The 20,271-nt window shown below is 39.4% G+C and overlaps 2 protein-coding genes across 10 annotated transcripts in view; one reads left to right on the top strand and one right to left on the bottom strand.

The window, feature by feature from the left end:
* Nucleotides 1-199: 199 nt before the first annotated feature.
* On the top strand, nucleotides 200-5,222 carry pdgfrl (platelet-derived growth factor receptor-like). The gene is made up of 6 exons (XM_017474116.3): nucleotides 200-388; nucleotides 1,227-1,497; nucleotides 1,933-2,084; nucleotides 2,216-2,515; nucleotides 2,630-2,766; nucleotides 4,655-5,222. Exons 1-6 carry the CDS (start codon nucleotides 334-336, stop codon nucleotides 4,844-4,846), a joined length of 1,107 nt encoding a protein of 368 aa, XP_017329605.1. The 5' UTR covers nucleotides 200-333; the 3' UTR covers nucleotides 4,847-5,222.
* Nucleotides 5,223-5,501: 279 nt separating this feature from the next.
* The window catches only part of mtus1a (microtubule associated tumor suppressor 1a), a 38,833-nt gene continuing 24,063 nt past the window's right edge, over nucleotides 5,502-20,271 (bottom strand). For 4 of the 9 annotated variants that reach the window (XM_053682367.1, XM_053682366.1, XM_053682369.1 and 1 more), the window contains 9 exons: nucleotides 18,359-18,582; nucleotides 13,979-14,045; nucleotides 10,335-10,549; nucleotides 9,966-10,071; nucleotides 8,253-8,326; nucleotides 7,954-8,049; nucleotides 7,411-7,527; nucleotides 7,153-7,250; nucleotides 6,261-6,975 (listed from right to left, as the gene is read on the bottom strand). In XM_053682367.1, coding sequence (XP_053538342.1) covers nucleotides 6,759-6,975; nucleotides 7,153-7,250; nucleotides 7,411-7,527; nucleotides 7,954-8,049; nucleotides 8,253-8,326; nucleotides 9,966-10,071; nucleotides 10,335-10,549; nucleotides 13,979-14,045; nucleotides 18,359-18,582 — 1,214 coding nt within the window. In that variant the 3' untranslated portion in view covers nucleotides 6,261-6,758. The other 5 variants (XM_017474114.3, XM_017474115.3, XM_053682372.1 and 2 more) reach the window with 5 other exon arrangements.

Raw genomic sequence — 20,271 nt, 5'->3', positions numbered from 1 at the left:
TGTATCCTGTCTCAAATGTAAGTTGCTTTGCTTAAACATGTCAGCCAAGTTATCTAATGTAAATTTGGAAAATAAATCAACATCCTAATGAGAATTAGTGCACTGTACATCTTCAATATTTAGCAAAAGCAGTTTCAGCCAGCAGAGGGCACCAGAGGATGGGCATTGCAGAATTTTTGGGTCAGTAGGAGAGTTTAAAAGCATTACCCTGTTTTTTGTGGATGATCAATCCCACAGTGCAATAGAGACATTCGATGTTTTTAGAGCTTTAGATCTGCTGTCTGGCATTCTTGTGAAACTGAACAAGCTCCTGTATACCTGGAACTATTCATTATGAAGCTCTGGGTACTTCTCTTATTATCATTACTCCTCCTAGAGATCCAAAATGGTGAGTCTATATCTCTTTATTATTATTATTATTATTATTATTATGTAATGTTTTCCATGTCCCATTAAGGCACGTGTGAAAGAAACGGCAGATGTATGGCTTTTGCAGTTTGTCAGGAATTACTTTGGTTTTGTTGGGAATGATGGAGATTCCATAGCTGACACAGTGACAAAGGTTGGGGAGGGAAACAAGCTCTACAGGAATTTACAAAAACCCTCATCATTTTGAACTCAACTCCCTGGCTTATTATTATTTTCATTAGCATGGCTTCCCTTCACACTTAATATGTTGAGTCATGAACATTTCCTTCTTTTGTCATTGTATTTTTGGTGTTTTAACTTTGATTAAACTCAGCAGCAAACAGACAACAGTCAAAGCTAGTTAAACATCAAATTAAAGTTCTGCTAGATCACTCCGCTTGGCACAGTGTAATGCAAAAACATATGCATGTTGTTTTGATTTCTACCTCAACTTGCAAGACTTGTGGCGTCTGGGCAGTGCCATAACAAGAAAAACCAAATTTCCTGCAATTCTATTTGTACAGCTGTGGAGTTGTAATGCAAAATGGAGTAGATTTCCAGATGCTGCACTGTTCCTCAAGCGCTCTTCTTGTTCGCAACTCTCTGGCTCTAACTGGACCATAGCAAAAATCAGATACACATTACTCAAAAAACTGCTAAATTATTCCTGTCTTTAAAATATTTCTCTCAAATTTGACAAAACTTCCATGTCTACATACTTGCCATGTTGTCTTCATTCCTCCTCATTTCCAAGCAAACATTCAGCATTTCTGATAATGGTTTGACATGGCACTTCATTCTCATGCTAACCCACCCAGGTGTGAGTCAACAGACCAAGGGTAAGAAAGATGCCAGTTTCAGACCAGGGCGAAAGCGGGTCAAGGGACGTAACCCCAAAGTAAAAGACAAAGAAGTAGGTGGAAAAGTTCAGTCCATTCTCACTCAGGTTCTGGACAAAGGCCGCTTCCTTCGTCTCGGTGACCATATAATCTTGAGTCCTGGAAAAACATTGGAACTAAGGTGCAAAGGGACCAAGATCGGCTGGGCATACCCGTCTTACTTGGACACTTTTAATGATTCCCGTCTCAGGTACTTCAATTATTTTACTTCATTCTCAACCCATTCTCAAGTTTTAGATTTTGGTCCATCTTGTGACCATATTGTTCTACATGTTATGAATATGAGCAGAACCTTAGTTTAGTGGGAGCCAATAAAGAAACACACCAAATGTTTGTTAAATTAAAGCTCTTAGAAATCTTGAAATTTCAACCTAGAAAATGTCATTCAATTTAGAAACGCACAACAGGAAACACTGCCACAAAGTGGCTTTACAGAAAGCTGGATATACTGTAGATTTAGATAGCTAATGAACAGGTGATAGTGGCAAGGAAAAACTCCCTGAGATGATATGAGGATGAAATCTTGAGATCACATTGGAAATTTAGATTCTCCAATAAAGTAACAGTTTGAATATGCCACTCTTTTGTTTTTGATGCTGAAAGATTGGTCTTGTTTTTGTGTTAGCATTACCCAGAATGAGAAGTTTAGTCAGTTGACCCTGACATCACCCTCTGCTGCTGATACGGGAGAATACAGCTGCTGGGTGATACTCTGTGATGGTGATGAGTGTGAGAAGGACCCAGATCACACCTCCACCACCTACATATACTTTACAGGTACAACAGATCTTACAGTACCGGGGGGGTGAGGAGTTCATGATTTATTGTTTTTGTTAATGTGCCTCTAACAGTCAATGCTATTTTGAGGCTTAATGAGATCATGCAAATGTATTTTTCTCACTGCTAAGACAAAGATGAGCTATTTATCCCATCACCCATCCACTTTGAGATTGTGTTCCTGCGGCCTGATAAACCTGCAACAGTGCCCTGCCGAGTCACGACCCCTAAGACCACAGTGTCCCTACACAGGGAAATGCCTCCAGAGGAGATACTGGCTGATGGGAATCTTATCTCCTATAACCCCACCAAAGGTTTTATCCTGCAGAACCCCAGCCATGAGCACATGGGGGCCTTTTACTGCAAGGCTAGGAGCCCTACAAAAAACACCCCACAGGTCTCCACTAAGTACCAGCTGCTTTATGTTGAAGGTCAGAAAGATGATACCAACAAACCTGAAATGTGAAATTCAGTGAATCAGTGAATATGGTTTAAAATAAAGGGATGAGGACGTTGTGTATGTTCTTTTCTCTTTTTCACTCTAGTACCTAGTGGTCCTCCATATGCAACTATTCAGGCCTCCTCAAATGAAGTGAGTGGAGGGGACATCTTTAACATCACCTGCACTGTTCTGGGTGAACCTGAGATGGATGTTAAATTCAAATGGACCTATCCAGGACAGGTAAATAACAGTACTTTCTGTCAAAAAGAGACCACATAAAAGGCTTATTGAAATATGCGCTCATAACACTCCTGTTTTCTTCATAAACTCCTGTTCATGTCATACAAAAAGCTCCTGCATACCGTTTATAGCTAGCATGTAGATGTACAGTCAGGTCCATAAGTATTTGGACAGCGACAATGTCTTTATGCCTCTGTACACCACCACAATGGATTTGACATGACGCAATCAAGATGTGACTGAAGTGTAGACTTTCATCTTTAATTCAAGGCGTTTAACAAAAATATTGCATTAACCGTTTAGAAATTACAGTCCCTCCATTTTCACAGGCTCAAACATAATTGAACAGTTGATTGATAGGCAGTTTCATGGACAGGTGTGGCCTGTTTCCTCAGTATTTCATGACAAATTAAGGAGATAAAAGGTCTTCGGTTGATTCCAAGCATTGAATTTGCATTTGGTAGCTGTTCATGGGAAACTCTCAATATGCAGTCCAAAGAGGAGTTGATGAAAATGAAGGAGGCCATCAGTAGGCTGAAAATACAAAACAGACCTATCAGAGAGATAGCAGAAACTGTAGGAGTGGCCAAATCAATAATCTGGTATATTCTTAAAAAGAAGGAATGCACTGGCGAGCTCAGCAACACCAAAAGGCTTGGAAGATCACAGAAGACAAATAAAGAATTCTTTGGAAAAATCCCTTCACAACATCTTGCCGTCAAGAACACTTTCAAGGAGGTAGGCATACCATTGTAAAAGTGTACAATCAAGAGACATCTTCATGAATGTAAATACGAATGGTTTACCTCAAGATTCAAAGCACGGGTAACACTCAAGAACAGAAAGGCCAGAAAAAAATGGGAAGAGTATGGAGAAGGAAAGGAATGGCTCATGAACCAAAGCGTACCACATCATCTGTCAAATATGGTGGAGGAAGTGTTATAGCATGGGCGTGTATGGCTGCCAGTGGAACTCGGTCACTGGTGTCAATTGCAGATAGAAATAGCAGGGTGAATGCTGAAGTGAATGCTGTTGGTTGGTTACTGACTTTAATGAGGTGCTAATGAAGTTATTGTTCTCGACCATACAGCACTAGCCACTTCTGGATTGCTTACCAATTCAAAGTTTTCTGAAATCAGTCCAACAGTGTCATCAGTATATTCACTGTGTAATGAGGAAAAAAAAACCCTAAATGAGTTGGCCTGACTGGTTAGCAACTGAATACAGAAAAAAGTAGAGGAGGGACAGCACAGCCCTGTGAGTAGTATACAATGTAAGTTGTAGTATTCAACTTGACACCCTGTTATATTAGATACAAGTCCAACATCCAGTAGCACAGTACCATGTTCGCCTTGTCTTGGAGGTTGAACAGAGCTTGTAATTTGGTCTCTAGGTTCACAATGAATAACACTCCAATAAAAACTCAATGTGACTATTCGTAGATACTGAGAGTCTGGCCTAAATGAGTAATAGATTTACGTGATGTTCTATAGATCTGTGTTCTGCGTTTGCAGTTGAGTGGAGGTGTTTTAAAATGACTGATGTTTTGGAGAAACACCACACATCAACTTCCTTTTTAACATCAAATACATTTTCTCCCATTTCTATTTGTGATGAAGTTTCTGCACCCATCACCCACCAGTGTCCTCCCTACTCCTACCAAACACTCTACAGTGGTTGTCCTGGCTGTTTTTATCAAAGCAAATGCCACTCAGAACTCCGGCACAAGCACAAGCACGGAGTTCTCCTTACAGTTCCACAATCACTCGCCCTTTAGATTCTATGCTATTTAACTGAATGCGTGTATTCACATTTCACATTGTTATTTAAGGAATGCAGTTAATGCAAGCAAACTCACCCTGAGCTCCTTTCTTGTTTTTCCATGAAGGACCAGAGGCCTGTGAGTATTCAGGACTCACGGAGGCTGATAAACAGAGGTGTGGGCCAAATCACTCGTATTTCCGAGAGCGTCATGATCGTGGATGATGTGGAGACTATTGATTTTGGGAACTACATATGCACAGCAAAAAATGACCATGGAGAGACATCTGTGGCCACAAAAGTGAACTCGTATCATTAGGCCATTAGATGGCACTCAAACTGGACTCTCTTTACACCTCTGGCATCTTGCTGCTTGTTTGTATTGATGCCTTTGTGAGGGGAAAAAAAGACTGTTTTCACGGCAATAGGGGATAAAATGAAAGAATGTATAAAGCACAAATACCGTTTACTGGTTTCATGCTATTTTCATATTATTTGCAAATGCTTCATATCGTGAAAATAGCTCCAGTGAAGGGTTGTAAGTGTTTACTCAGATCTATGCTTTTAATATTTAAAAAAAAATAATTTTTTTTAAATGCTACAATTAGTATCTGTACTTCAATATTAACATGGTCTTGCATTGCTGGAAGTGAAAATAAAATAAACTGATGGTGGAGCTTGTGGTGGAAAGTGTGCGAAGCCTCTAATGGACTCCGTATGTGGAATGTGGAGTGCAGAGCGGAGCCTGTGCTTATTTTTGGTTCACACACTCTTCACTTTCCACTTTTTCTTAGACCAGTCTTACCCAAGCTTTTTGTAACTTTGCATTTGTTCTGGTATCAACATTATAGATAAGTTTTACCCATTTCCATATGAAAGGTTCCCTACTAATTAAAATACTTCATTAAAATGCAACCGACTTTGAAATGGTCAAGTGATTTTAATATGACTTTATTAATTGCATATATCTTTAAAAAAAAAAAAAAAAAAAAAAAAAAAAAAATCAGCTTCACACCAATAAACTTAATATCCACACAAATATCTTAGCGACACAAAACCAAGTTCCACGTTAGCTCTTAATTTCTTTCACTCTCACAACCAAACCATACTCTCACATGTGAAACAGTGAATCCTTAAAGCTACAGGAGAGTTTCAACATTGGGGGCTGCTCTTGAGGCCATTGAACATGCACAAACAGTCATATAGGTTGGTCCCATGGTCATAAAGAATAGTTAAGGAAAAGAGAACGAACAAAAAGTACACCAGTATCTCATCAGGGGTCTACAGTAGTGAACGATCCTAAACCCGTATTCATATTTAAAACACACACAAAGGAGATTTTCATTCCTAGAAGCAGTAGGTAAATGGACTGGCTAATTCTCTGAAATACCAAATACACAGGTCATGAGTCTTCAGTTTTTGGGACTCTTTTGTCTTTAAAACATAACTGCAGGATTTTGCGGAGTTTTTTGTGTGATTGTTGCAGCCAAAAATGCTTGCTTTTGCTGCTGGTTTAAAAAAAACAAACAAACAAACAAACAAAAAAAAAAACATACAAACACACACACACACACACACAACTGTGTTTCATCAATATTTGATACTTTGCTATTCAAATATAGGTGGGGTAAAGAGAACAATCTAATGGGAAAATGAATTACCTATCTTTAAACTGTCAAGTAGCATGTGCAACGTTTTTACGAGTGTAATCCTAGGAATTTGTTTTTGTAGTGATGGAATACAGGTCCTCGTAAAAGGCTGTTAGTGGCAAAGCTTTTTTTTTTTTTTTTTTTTTTTTTAAACATGTCAAATGCCATTATAATGTTATTTTGACTCATATGCATAGAAAAGACATAAAAAATAAAGCATTTTACCACCCCAGTCAAACTCAGCCTGTAACGTGCCTTCGCAGATGAAGCATGAAGGCGCTCAAAAAAAAAAGAAAGACAAATTATATACAAGCCCTGAGATATTGTTTTTTTCCTTCAAAATCAGACATGAAAGGCAAAGTACAAAAAGGTGGCCTTATTGATTAAGTGCTTCTGTGCAATCCTTTAATCAGTCTTAATAGTCTTTCAACTGTACAAAGTTCACCTGAGAGTAGATCCATTTTGGATTAATGTCCTTCAGGTGACAGGACCCACATAGCTAATATAGCCTTCAGTGTAGACAAGAACTCTGTCCCCGGCAAAGTGTTTGAGAAGCTGCTTCCTGGAAGCTGATGACCAGTGTTATCTGGGGGAAACGGGGGGACTGGAGAAAAGGCCTGAGTGGCGAGGGGACTGAAGAGTCATGGAGGGGGAAGAGGGAGAGATCTTGCGTGGACTGCTCAGGTCTCCATTCTGTAGCTTCCACAGCAGCTCCTCGTTTTCCATTGAGAGACGCTTGTTCACTTTTGTCTCCTTCTGAAGTGATTCCTGCAGGACTGCCTGCTCTGTGGACAGTTGCCTAAGGGAAGGGAAAAGGGCACATGCGCATTATAATTCAAGTTACAAAGTAAGAGCTGCATCTGTAGTGTTAGTATAAATATAATGACATTGAAAAACAAAATAAATAATACAAAAAGAAGAAAAATCAAACCACAAGGTCATGGAAACCAACAGACAAGTAAAAGATGAGCCAAACCTTGATAATGCAGCATGTCTGTCCATCCTGGCTTTTAGATCTTCATTTTCTTGCTGGACTTTCTTAAGACATTCGTCAAGCTTCACATTTTTCTCCACCTAGAATAATGCCATTAAAACGCCCGCATTGTGTGGAAAACTAGTATTTTAGTTTACGTTTCTTACTTTATTCAGTCTACTATATCCATAAAATTGGAAAAAAGAAAAGAAAAGACAGACGTCTGAAGGAACCAATGGTCAAAATGAGAGTTGAGCTCACCAGTTTGTCCATTTGCATCAGTTTCTTGTCTTGTTGGTGGATCTGCTTGTTCTTAATGTCCAGCACCACTTTCAGACTTTCTAGCTCTTGCTCCAGATAGAGGGTGTGAGAGTCCTTCTGGAAACATAAAATGTTAGTGAGCAAGAGCTTTTGGGACCAAGCAAGTGTCTTTTTAAAATGTTAACTTGCATGTATGCACCGCTCTGATCTTGTGGCTTGAACTCCCATTGACATTATGTAATAAGTCACTATGTAGTGTCAGAAAGGCAATGGAGACTGGGTTGTTGATATGATATCTCTCTGTATAGAAGGTTTGGCAAAGCATTGGAGGGTTCTTATCTAAATCCCCTTTCAAAATGCCAGGGGGGCCCACTTCAGACAGGACCGTCTAATATTATCCTACCACGCCACAAGAGTCACTTGTAGACTCTAAATGGAAAGTGTTCAACCTTTGCTATCAGTGGGCACTATTCATGTCTAGCTGATAACATGTATAAACAGTACACGATAAGTTAAGGTTTGAGGGGTAAGGCAAAAATGTACCTGGCATTTGTCAGCCAGTTCTTTCCTTCGGTACTCCTCTGCTTTCAGCCTCTCACTGAAGTAGCTGTTTGCTGTAGTGAGCTCCTCAATTTGATTCTGATGAAGGCAAAATATGCCCCGGTCAGTTTCCTGTACTTCTAACATACACTGTATATACACTGTATAGATGATTACTTGGTGAGGCTAAGTAACTTGTACAGTATATGGACTGAATGAACATGTTTAAACTGCTTTTATAAATGTAAACATAATTAACTTAATTTGATTTAGCTAAATGAACATTCCTGGTGCTTTCTTACAGATAACGTTGCTTCAGAGTCTTTTTGCATTTTTACCAGAGCTTGCATCTCCTGCTCATGAGATTTTCTGAGTTCTAAAAGAGAAAAGAAGAATCTTAGCATGGAAAAAGTATTCGCCCGATCCTGATTTCTTCTGTTTTTGTGTTTATCTCATACTAAATTGTTTCAGAAATTAAAACAAAGGCAACCGGAGGAAACACAAAAATACAGTTTTTAAATGATGTTATTTATTGAAGCAAAAAATGTTATCCAATACCAACTGGGCTTGTGTGAAAATGTATTTGCGCCCGTAGTTACTAATACTCCAAATTTAAACTGCATTCATAATGGGGTTCAGCTGGACTAGACACAACCAGACCTGATTACTGCAAACCCTGTTCAATCAAATCAACACTTAAGTAGAACTTTTTCAACAGCATGAAGTTGGTTAAAAGGTCTTACCCAATAACACACTATGCCAAAGTTGAAAGAAATTCCAGAAATGATGAGGAAGAAGGTGATTAAAATACATCAGTCTGGGAAAGGTTATGAAGCTATTTCAAAGGCTCTGGGACTCCAAAGAACCACAGTGAGAGCCATTATCTCCAAATGGAAAAAAAAATCAGCACAGTAGTGAACCTTCCCAGACGTGACCAACCTTCCAAAATTCCTCCAAGAGAATAACGACTACTCATCCTAGAAGTCACAAAAGAGCGAAGGACAACATCACAGGATCTACAGGCCTCTCTTGCATCAATAAAGGTCACTGTTCATGACTCCACTATCAGAAAGACACTGGGCAAAAATGGCATCCACGGAAACGTGGCGATGTGAAAACCACTGCTAACCCAGAAGAACATTAAGGCTCGTCTGAATTTTGGGAGAATGTTCTGTGGACTGATGAGTTGACAGTGGTACTGTTTGTAAGTCAGTGGTCCCGTTACATCTGGAGTAAACCAAACACAGAATTCCACAAAAAGAACATCATACCTACAGTCAAGCATGGTGATGAAAGTGTGATGGTGTGGGGATGCTTTGCTACTTCAGGGCCTGGGCAACTTGCAGTAATTGAGTGCAACATGAATTTTGCTCTCTACCATAAAATCCTAAAAGACCCAATGTCTGGTCTTCTGTGAGTTGAAACTCAAGCGCAAATGGATTATGCAGCAAGACAATGATCCAAAGCATAGGAGTAAGTCTAACTCTGAATGGCTTAAAAAAAAAAGAAAAAAAAAAAACCTATATTAAAAAGTTTTGGGGAGCCTTAGTCAGAGTCCTGACTTTGACTGAACCGATTGAAATGTTGTGGCAGGACCTTAAATGGGCAGTTCATGCTCGAAAACCCTCCAGTGTGGCTATACTAAAGCAGTTCTGCAAAGAAGAGTGGGCCAAAATTCCACCACAGTGCTGTGAAAGACTGATCTCCAGTTATCTGAAGTGTTTGGTTGCAGTTATTGCTGCTAAAGGTGGCAAAACCAAATTTTAAGTTTAAGGGTGCAATTAGTTTTTCCACACTGCTGATCGGTGTTGGAGAACATTCTTTGCTTCAATAAAATAAATAAATAAATATAAACAGTATTGTGTATTTACTCAGGTTGTTTTTGTTTTATGTTGTATTTTATTTGAAGATCTAAAACTATTTAGTATGAGATATACACAAAACCAGAAGCAATCAGCATTGTATTAGCAGTTAGCTAACTGTGTGGGTGGAGAGAGAACACTAATTTTAGTCACCTTCAAAAGATTCTTCATAGTGCTGTTTAAGGCCCTTAACCTTCTCTTCATGGCTTTCTTCCAGTTCTTTCTGCAGAGCCTCATGTTTGGCTCTCAATTCCTCCAGCTACACAGGCACAAACACACTTTCAGTATCAGAAGCACTTCTGTTTATAGTGTTCAGCAACGGGTAGCTTGTAAGCCTAAATATAAACCTTTTGCATGTGAACGTGAAAACAAATGGAAACGTGGCAGCATAACCTGAGAAACGTACTGTAGCAGTCATCGTGGAATTACAATAGCATTCTGGGCAAGTTTTACAGCAGTGACACAAATCAATCAATCAATACACTGCATAAAAACGGCATACAAGCCATCCTTCCCCTTCACCTGTTGCTCCAGCAGGGCTTTGTACTTCTCTGCTTCTTCCTGATAGGACTGGTGGATTTTCTCCCACTCAGTTGTGTAGAATGTTTTCAGGCGTTCCTCCAGGTCAGCCAGGTCCAGGCGGTGCTGCTCCTGCACTTTCTTCAGCACTCCATCGAAGGCCACATGCAGCTCCTCCTTCTCCTTCTCCAGAAGCTTGCATGACTGCACTGAGCTCACTGTGAAACACATTGATTTGTTTAATTCATGACAATAGGTGCATCATTGAATGCATTTCTACAGATCATACTACCATATCGCAACTAAAATGTTTGTACATAAATACACAAAATGCAGAGCTCCTCTGCTAAAGGTCATTTTTTTGTGCTGACAATTTTTTCATCTTATGATATTCAGTGCAAGATTAAAAGGACTGATCACTGTGCACCGAATCTGGAAAGGACAAGCTGCTGGCATTAAAGCACATTTGCTGTCTTGACATAAGGTTCTGCCAATACTCCATGGTGTGATTCATTTGAAAAGCATTCTTCCTTGCACACAGTTGTTACCGCACTTACAGCATCTTTGACAGCACTACAAAGTAAAGCTACAACATTACATGCATTATGATGAAAGAATAACAAATGAAATAAAATATATATATATATAAAAAAAAAAAACCCAGACAGGATAATAAAAGCGACAATAACATGCTCATGTGTCAAAACTCATACTTTCATAATCAGAGCAAAGTTGGAAATTTGTAAATAGCTTCTCTTATTACTGATAACAGATGCCTCTTAACCCAGTCCCCTGAGGGTGCTGACACACACACACACACACACACACACACACACACACACACACACACACACACACACACACACACACACACACACACACAAACCCCACTGTTGTTCTTTATCCACACTGTCAAGCGACTGCTGGAATCACAGCTGCAACTTCTTGTGTTCTAAGGCATGTGTGAAGCCACATTATCAACAATATCAACGGACATCATGCAATTCAGTTTTCTAGATGCAAAACGATTGTCAGTGTCCTTTAGGAATTACCAGCCTAAAAGTGTTTCTCTGGTCTGCAAGAGTGGCACAGACAGAGGACAGACAGCTGTGACCTATACAACTGGGATATATTGTGTGCTTGAAAGCCAACAAAAAAAAAAAAGTGCCATTGCCTATAAAATCTGATCTCAATATCTCAAATCCAGAAAAAACTGAAACAAAGTTCATTTAGGACACTTATCCACAGGACAGAGTGAGTCACTGACCCTCATCTGAATCTAATCAGTAATAACGAGGAGGTGCTTGGGTTCAGTTGATTTGTTGCTGTAACACAAAACAGTCTGTTAAACAACCCTTGGGCCGAACAGTCACGCCCTGTGTAAATACCTTAATCAAATCATGTTTATACTAGGAGCGATCATGAAGGAGTCATGAGCACAAACTAGAAAAAAACAACATACTGTATACTTTAGCTAGAGGACAAACAGTGTCTGTTCTGTAACCTGTCCCTGGTTGAGAACGAAAACATGACCTCTGCAGTTCCAGGGACAGTAGATGAGCCTGAACCAACAATCACTAACGGCTGGATGCGTTTCATAAATCTGCAGTGTAATTCTATTACAGGGTAAATTTATACTCCAGACCGCAGATGCCCAGCCTATAAATAATCCAAATAATGCAAGTGAATGGAAAAGCAACCAATACACATCAGGAGTGTTTGTTACTGGGGAAAAGGGGATGGGGAAATCATTGCGGCGAGTTGTCATACTGTCACATATCAAGCAAGCAAGTTAGCCGAAATCCATGTAGACAACAACTCAAAAGGTATGGGATGATCATCACTTGGTGAGTTCTACTGTAAAGCTAGCTAAATAGAACATGTAGTGATGCTATGGGAATTTTCTACATGCCAACAAATGGAAAGGTTTTAGTATATCATTAGCTTATGAACTAGACACCTGAGGTATGTTAGCAGTTGGAAAAACTTGAAACTATGCAAAGCAAAGAATCTCCCTGACTGGGGGTGGAGAATCCCTGCACTAAACCAAAAGCATTAGATTACATGGATCTCTCCTAATGATGAAGTTATGAATGTTTTCATGTGTAGTGACACAGTGGGGGGAAAATTACATATAATTATAGAAGCTTTAAAGTGTGGTGTGGGCAACATTTCCCTCATGAGCTATTATCAGTGTAGCACTGATAAATGGTTTTGTAACAGGCACACCAAAGCTAATGTGGGTGGACAGGACTGAGAGTTTACTGAAGCTTCTGAGAACAATCTACATTAGTGCGGTTTAGAAGACTGGGCTTTTAATATGGCGAATCTGGACAGACGCCAAAACAATAAAAAACACCCCCCAGTTTGAACAAGCGAAGTTCAGTGGGTTTATTGAAACACACACCTCATGACAGTCTTAAACAGCAAGCAGAAATCAATATTTGAAACATTGTGCTGGTAACAGGATAACACTCTTCGATATTAGTATGGCTCATGTTGTGAGTTGGCCAAAGGGAGTCATGTGGGGATCCTAAGCCTCTCTAGATGTTTGGAATGTGTTAAGAGGCCAAAACAGCAGGATTATGATCGTACAGAGAATTAAGTATGTCTGATATGGCAAAACATTTGAAAAAAAGCAATAAATATGGAAAAAATACAATGTCATTACAGCTTTGTTGACTGTGTGTCAGGTACTGACAGACTACATCATTACAGAAACAAACCTTTTCAAATGTTAGGCCTACAATAATTCAGTACACGGATGGATGGTTAATATATATTTATGGTTTTCAAAGTCAGATTTTCTAACCAAAGTAGAAAAAGGCTCAGAAACATATTGAAATGCCAGACAAAAACGTGATTTATTTACCAATCTCCAGTTTCATGGGGGAAAAAATGCATCTCTCCTGCGTAATGAACAGAGAAACAGCGACACTAAATAAAGTGCTGAAGCAGGTGGTCAGGTCTTGAGGAATGGATCTGGTTGTATTGATCAAACAATAGATTTTGCATCTGTGAAAGCATGTATAGTGCAGCAAATAGAAAGGCAGTGAAAGAATTTCTGTAGCTGATAATCACCACAGAGGAGTTAATGGTATGTACACTTTAACCCTGTTGCACTACCACCACCTTGCCTCCTGTCACTCAGTGTAATTAGACTGACTCCTGTAATAATTTCCTTCAGACATAAGCAGGGCCTTGGCCTTGGGGTACAAGTGCATGTTAGGACGTATACCTCCCCCATGCTCTCTATCTGGAGGAAAGAGCGTGTGGGAAAAGGCACACCTCTCAAAAGATCCTTAAACGAAAACAATTCTATAGTGACTTTTGCACCGTCATATTACATGGCAGTAAAACAAACAACTCCACCTCCTCCCTCCCTGCTCTAACATTACTAACGGCACACTGGCTCCATGCCTAGTAGTAGGTTCATGAAATTAAACAGAAGAGGACAAAATTTAATTACAGCACATCTTAAAAAGTCACATCGCAGGGTACAGCACATCCTCTTCTTATTACAATGCAATTAGCTTATTAAAATCAACTGTCAAAAAGTGGAACTTTTCTATGGATTGAAAACTGAACACCTTTCAAGACAACGCCCTGAAGGACGCAGTTTATTAGCATCAGTACTCTTTACTCACCAAGTTCTTCACGCAGGTTGAGCAGCTCCACAGAACGCTCCTGGCGCCGTTTCACCGATTCTTCATGCTGCACGCAGAGAGGAGAAACTCATGTCAGAAACTCACACACTGTACATAGACTTTTCATTCATGTTTACATACTGAAACAACACAATAAAAAAAAGTCTGTTAGTGAAATGGTTTAAGTATGGTTACAATATAGCTATGCTCTGGTGAAGCTTGACATTATATTATAAACAGTAGGTAAATACTGTATATACTATATACACACACACACACACACACACATATATATACACATATATATATATATATATATATATATATATATATACACATATATATATATATATATATATTATATAGTACCCCCCCAACCCCCCCCAAAACGTGCTCGTCATAGAAATACGCAATCCCAATTTCCTAGAAATTGGGAAACGCTGCACTTTACTCTACCATCCACCATTTTGTTTATTATATATATATATATATATATATATATATATATATATATATATATATATATATATATATATATATACACACACACACACACACACACACATATATACATACACACACTTCTGCATTACTGTATGTTGTATTCTACACAGAACAGAATGCATAAAAACAAAATCAAAAATATTAAACATAAGCATCTTGAAACTAATTGGCTTCCTCAGGAAACTGGTTTAAAAATCATGCAGAGTGGTGTATTTAGTCTTCTAGTCTCCCTCCTCCACTTGCTCTCTTGCTTTCGTTAAAAAAGTGGATTTCAGCCAGCCCCTCAGCTGCAGTGCTTCTGTCAGCCTCCCAAAAAGACGCAGCGGAGATCCAAAAGACTGCTAGCTTCCCAACCTGTTCTTTCCCCTTGCAGCTCAATAAAATCCACATTTGACATACATCAGGCAGATGTGAACTGATACCAACTACCCCCCCTTCCCTTCCAATTAAAGCAGCTCTGGAAGACTGCACCAAACAGTATAAAATAACAACACTGCTAATGTCAGACGTTAGATGAGTCAGATACAACTCGCAAACGTCACAACACATGAGTAATAATTAACAAGAGACAGAAGCATGTAGGCATTTGTGTAGACATCCACAGAGATCCTGTTTGTCATCCTAGTCCAGTCCCAGAGGAGAAGCTGATGCCTTTACCCGGGGTGCAGCACAGGGAGCGTTAAGGCACATTTTGCTGCCGGAGCAGCCCATGGTCAGTCCAACAGTCCAGAATTTAGAGGAATACAGCAGAACAGGTGAAGGAATCACCACCACCTCCACACACACGACTGCTCTCTCTCTATCTCTCTCCCCCCCTCCCTTTTTTTTTTTACAATAGGGGGATGACTGGAAGGAGCCATTCCATTGGTTCTACCCTCCTCCAACCACTTTCCTCTCAGTGTCGTGCATACACCATAATGTCACTAGTAGAGGAGCAGCAGGGAAAAGGCTGCATTGAGCACATGAGCAAGATGTGCGTCACTGCACTTTAAGAGAGCCACCACAGGCAAAGCAAAGAAAGGGGGGGGATTCTGACAGAAAGCTGATCGAGTGGCACTTACTAAAATGCAGCATGCTATAGGAGAGGAGTGTGAAATGACCTTCTCACTGAAGTAAAGAAATGGAGAGTGCAGTCTCTCTAAGTGAAAGCAAAGCAGTAGGCATTTGTACAGTCCTGAATATATTATTCAATGCATGTAATCCTTTAACACAATAACATGTACTCACCAAAAACAAAAAGCATGAAGTTACTGCCAAAATCAGATTAAATGTTTGCCTTTTTTTTTGCAGAACGATAAAAGCGATCAAATAAGGTGATCAGTATTCATCTATAAATAATATACTGCATACACTATATGTACCCTGAACACTCAGTGTCACAAGATATTTGACTCGTTCTCCAAGGAGGAGAAAATCAACACTACTAGACTGACAATTTAACTGTATCAGTAATAGCCGTTTAGATGAATGTCCTCGCTGTACAAATTAGAACAGCAGAGAGAAGATTCAAGAAAAATGTGCACGCTCGTAGTGAAATTATGGCCTGGTGCTAAGTTTTGACAAGGCTTCACAAACAAGTGATCTGAACCAGCCTAGTCTACCTTGCTGAATGCCTGATGTTGCCTGTAACCATATCGAGTCAGCAGCTGTACATTCTCACAGACATGACAAAGCCCAGCTACTATTATTAGCTTAATAAATGTTTAATGCATTCCACTGCAGGGCATTTCACTCCCAAACAAAATCTAACTACAACTGTGCTTACATTATATTGTGCTATTATGGCAAGTGACAGGCATAAGGTACGTGTTGCCAATGAAAATAAACTTCAAATGAACTTCAAAAGAAAATTTCAGTGACACGAAACAAGATACATACATACATGCATAAACGATGGAATTTTATCTAGAGATCAAATTAACAAATGGAGCAAACCTCTATATATAACCAACTGATGGTTTCTGTGCTCTATTGCCTACTGATACCTCACTGATAAATTGAAAGATTAATAAATGGATGTGTCAGCAATGAATATAAGTATCAGTTTGCATTCTAAACCAATTCTGACAGTAAGATGTAACTAGATCAGTGTAACATGAAACATGTACTATACAGATTCTTACGAATGGGTAGCATTCGGAACCTTCATGAAAAAAACCCCCAAATCTACCTACTCATAACAGATTTCATTAGCTAACCTTCAGTAGTTAAGGAAATTCATCACCATGCTTTACTCTAAACAGGTCGGTGAGATTCCTAGAGTCGGCACATATTTTTGCTTAAATTAGCGAATTATAAATGCCCGTTCTAGGGCCTAAGTAGTTTTCTAGGGATTCCCCACAGACTAGGTTGTGGATTTATGAGTGTGTACATATGTGTGCGCGCACACACACACACACAACCTTTGGGGAAGAGCACACAGTCAGCTGACTAGCACAGTCAAACTTGTCTTCCTAGAAACCTTCGCATGAAAACTAATTACAGAGCCATGTGAGTGCATCACCAAAACAAACAGAACACTGACACATGTACCACACTCCAGTAATCAACAACCCATGCAGCAAGGCAATAAATTTCTCACCAACACTGGCATTGCCAAGTAAACAAAATACTACACACCAGTATAACAGAACTACAGTCAGGTCCATAAGTATTTGGACAGTGACAATTTTCACAATTCTGCCTCTGTCTGTACACTTTCAGCTTTAATTCAAGGGGTTGAACAAAAATATTGCATTAACCGTTTAGGAATTACAGCCACCCTCCATTTTCACGGGCTCAAAATTAACTGAATAAATCAATCATAAATATTAGGATTATTTTTAATACTTGGGTGCAAATCTTTTGCGGTCAGTCAATGACTACCTGAAATATGGAACCCATGAAAATCACCAAATGCGGAGTTTCCCCCCTTGAGATGCCTTGCCAGGCTTTTACTGCAGCTGCCTTCAGTTGCTGCTTGTTTGTGGGTCTTTCTGCTGTCTGATTTGTCTTCAGTAAGTGAAAAGCATGCTCAGTTGGGTTGAGGTAATCGGACAAGAACATTTAATTTTTTTGCCTTAAAAAGCCCTCTGGTTTTGGGTCATTATCCGTCTGTACGTACTGTGAAGCTCTGTCCTATCAGTTTTGCAGCATTTGACTAAATCTGAGCAGAAAGTATAGCCCTATTCATTTCAGAATTCATCCTGCTATTTCTTCTGTTCTTTAGCTGTACCAGTGGTTTGCACCTTGAGGTAAAGCTTCTGTATTTACATTCATGACGGTGATTCTTGATTATAGACAATAAAGATATGCCTACCTCCTACAGCACGTTCATGACTTGGCTAGATGTTGTGAAGGGGTTTTGCTTCAATGAAAGAATTCTGCATTCATCAACTTTAGTTATCTTCCAGGACTTTTGGTGTTGCTGAGCTCGCCAAACCCTAACCTTCTTCTAGCATTGCTTCTTTTTAAGAATGTACCAAATTGTTGATCTGGCCACTCCTAAAGTTTCTGCTATCTCTTCAACAGGTGTGTTTTGTATTTTCACCCTAATGATGGATTCATTCACTTGCATCGACACCTCTTTGGACCGTATATTGAGAGTTTCCATGAACAGCTTCCAAATGGAAATTCAATACTTGGAATGACCTCCAAATCTTTTATATCTCATTAATTTGTCATGAAATAATGATAACAGGCCACATCTGGCCATGAAACTGCTTAACAGCCAAATGTCCAATTACTTTTGAGCCTGTGAAAATGGAGGGACTGTAATTCCTAAACAGTTAATGCAATATTTTTGTTAAAGGCCTTGAATTAAAGCTGAAAGTCTGCACTTCAATCACTTCTGGTCCTGATTGTATAATATATAGCATGAAAAAAAAAAGAGCATACCTGTACGTAAAGGTTTTGCACAACAACAGCGATGGCCTCAAATCTGCGGTTGCTAGCAATGAAGCTGTTCTTCAGCTGCTGGATGGTTTGGTTCTTTTTCTCACACAGAGCCTTGTAGTACTCCAATCCTCGTAGCTTGGTCTCCGGTAGCACCAGGTCCGGATGGCTGCTGGCGTGGCCCTGCTGCTGGCTCCGTGAGCTCCCCTTTACCTTGCTTTTGTCAACTATAAGAGAACAACCATTTATTGTTAACGCAGCGTTCAGCATACTTTTCCTCAAACCACTTTCTAGTTCATGCAGCTATGTTAAGTTAAGTTTGGTCAGAGGCACCAGTGTACACTGTCTACAAGCTCTCAGATGTTAGGAGTTGTACACACAGAGTGCTCTGATGAACAACTTGCTCCCCGAAAGAGATGTCCTTCTCCCAATTCATTTCCCCTTCTGTAGACAGACATCAGAGAGCGCTTATTTTAGAAAGGCCGTGTCACACTAGTTTTGATTTACACAAGCTTTTATAAATACAACACCAGGTCATAATAATAGCCAGAATCCCTCTGAGGGGGAGGCATTACCGGCATTATAACCTGAAATGCTGTCTGATAGAGAAACTCTGCTGAAAGGATAAAAACATTACTGAAACAGGCACACATTTAGCCCCAGAATGAGATTATCATTTAAAAAAAGTAAAAAAACAGAGTATATGGTGTGTTTCTGGACCCAGCTATTTGACTTTGACATTGGACACCAGAGATCTACATGGAGGCAGATCTGCCTGAGCTATTACATAACTGCTCTGTGAGGACTGCTGGCTTTAAACCACACTTTTAATGAGGTGAGATGGGAGCAGGTCCTCAAAGCACTTGTAAGACTTACCAGTGATGTTTAGTGAGAATCAAAGCCAAAAAATCCAAACAAAACAATGTTTCTTCAAGAATTATTAGCTTCACAAAGGGGTTCTACTTGAAAATTAAAAAAAAAAATTAAAACAAAGTCTCAGTTTGGTTTTATTCCACTGGTCCATAAAACAGATATATGATCCCATCATTAAAATGTCATTTAAGCCTGTTGGTTTTCTCAGTCCTTGTATCAAATAATCCCTGCAAAATGAATGGCATTAAAATTGCAGTTGAATAACATTTCGATAATAACCGTTCGATAAAATTGCAAAAGCGAAGAGAAAATGTTCCTGGGAAACTTTCAATAAATAAGCAATGCTTGGATCTATTAATAGATTATCTGTCAATTCTTCCTTTAATGTGTAACAAGTAAGACTGGGGGGAAAAAAAAGCATTGGCAGGTCAGCAATCACAGGAAGTCTAACTTACTAACAAGGGAAAGAAATCTCAGTTGGTGGTGAGGAAATGCACAAATCTGTGTGTTTGGATTCCTCTCCTGGGCTATTTGTGGCATAAACAAACAGTAGTGGCTTAATACTTGCTAAGGTTACCCCTTATTTATTAAACAAATAGTTAAAAACCTTCCATGACAGTTTAGTTCCGGTTCACACCCTTCACAACTAATATTAAAAGGTTATCATCATGTGTAGTGTGTGAACCGGGAAAAGTGCAAACAAAATGAATGCAAATGAATGCGACTATGACTTAAAGCAGCTTTCTATATCAACAACATTTAATATCACATTAATCCTTTGCTCTGATTAAAGCAAAGATTGAAGCTGAGCTCTTAAAAGGTCAGGCAAAACGTTCACAGCTCAATTCAGTAAGCCTCTTCAGCTGAACATTTATATAGGGCATTCATTAATGTAAAGGTCATGGCAGTGTCACTTATTCCTAAGGGTTGTGGTTCCTTGTGGCCTCTGCCCATATGGAATATTGGCAAACATTCCTAAGAAAAGTAAGGAACATGCTGTGCAGAGGTTTCATAATTTGATCCATAACCGTATCGGTGCTGGT

The sequence above is a fragment of the Ictalurus punctatus genome, chromosome 8 (assembly GCF_001660625.3).
Source record: "Ictalurus punctatus breed USDA103 chromosome 8, Coco_2.0, whole genome shotgun sequence".
Classification (NCBI taxonomy): domain Eukaryota; kingdom Metazoa; phylum Chordata; class Actinopteri; order Siluriformes; family Ictaluridae; genus Ictalurus; species Ictalurus punctatus.
This window is presented reverse-complemented; position numbering and strand designations above follow the sequence as displayed.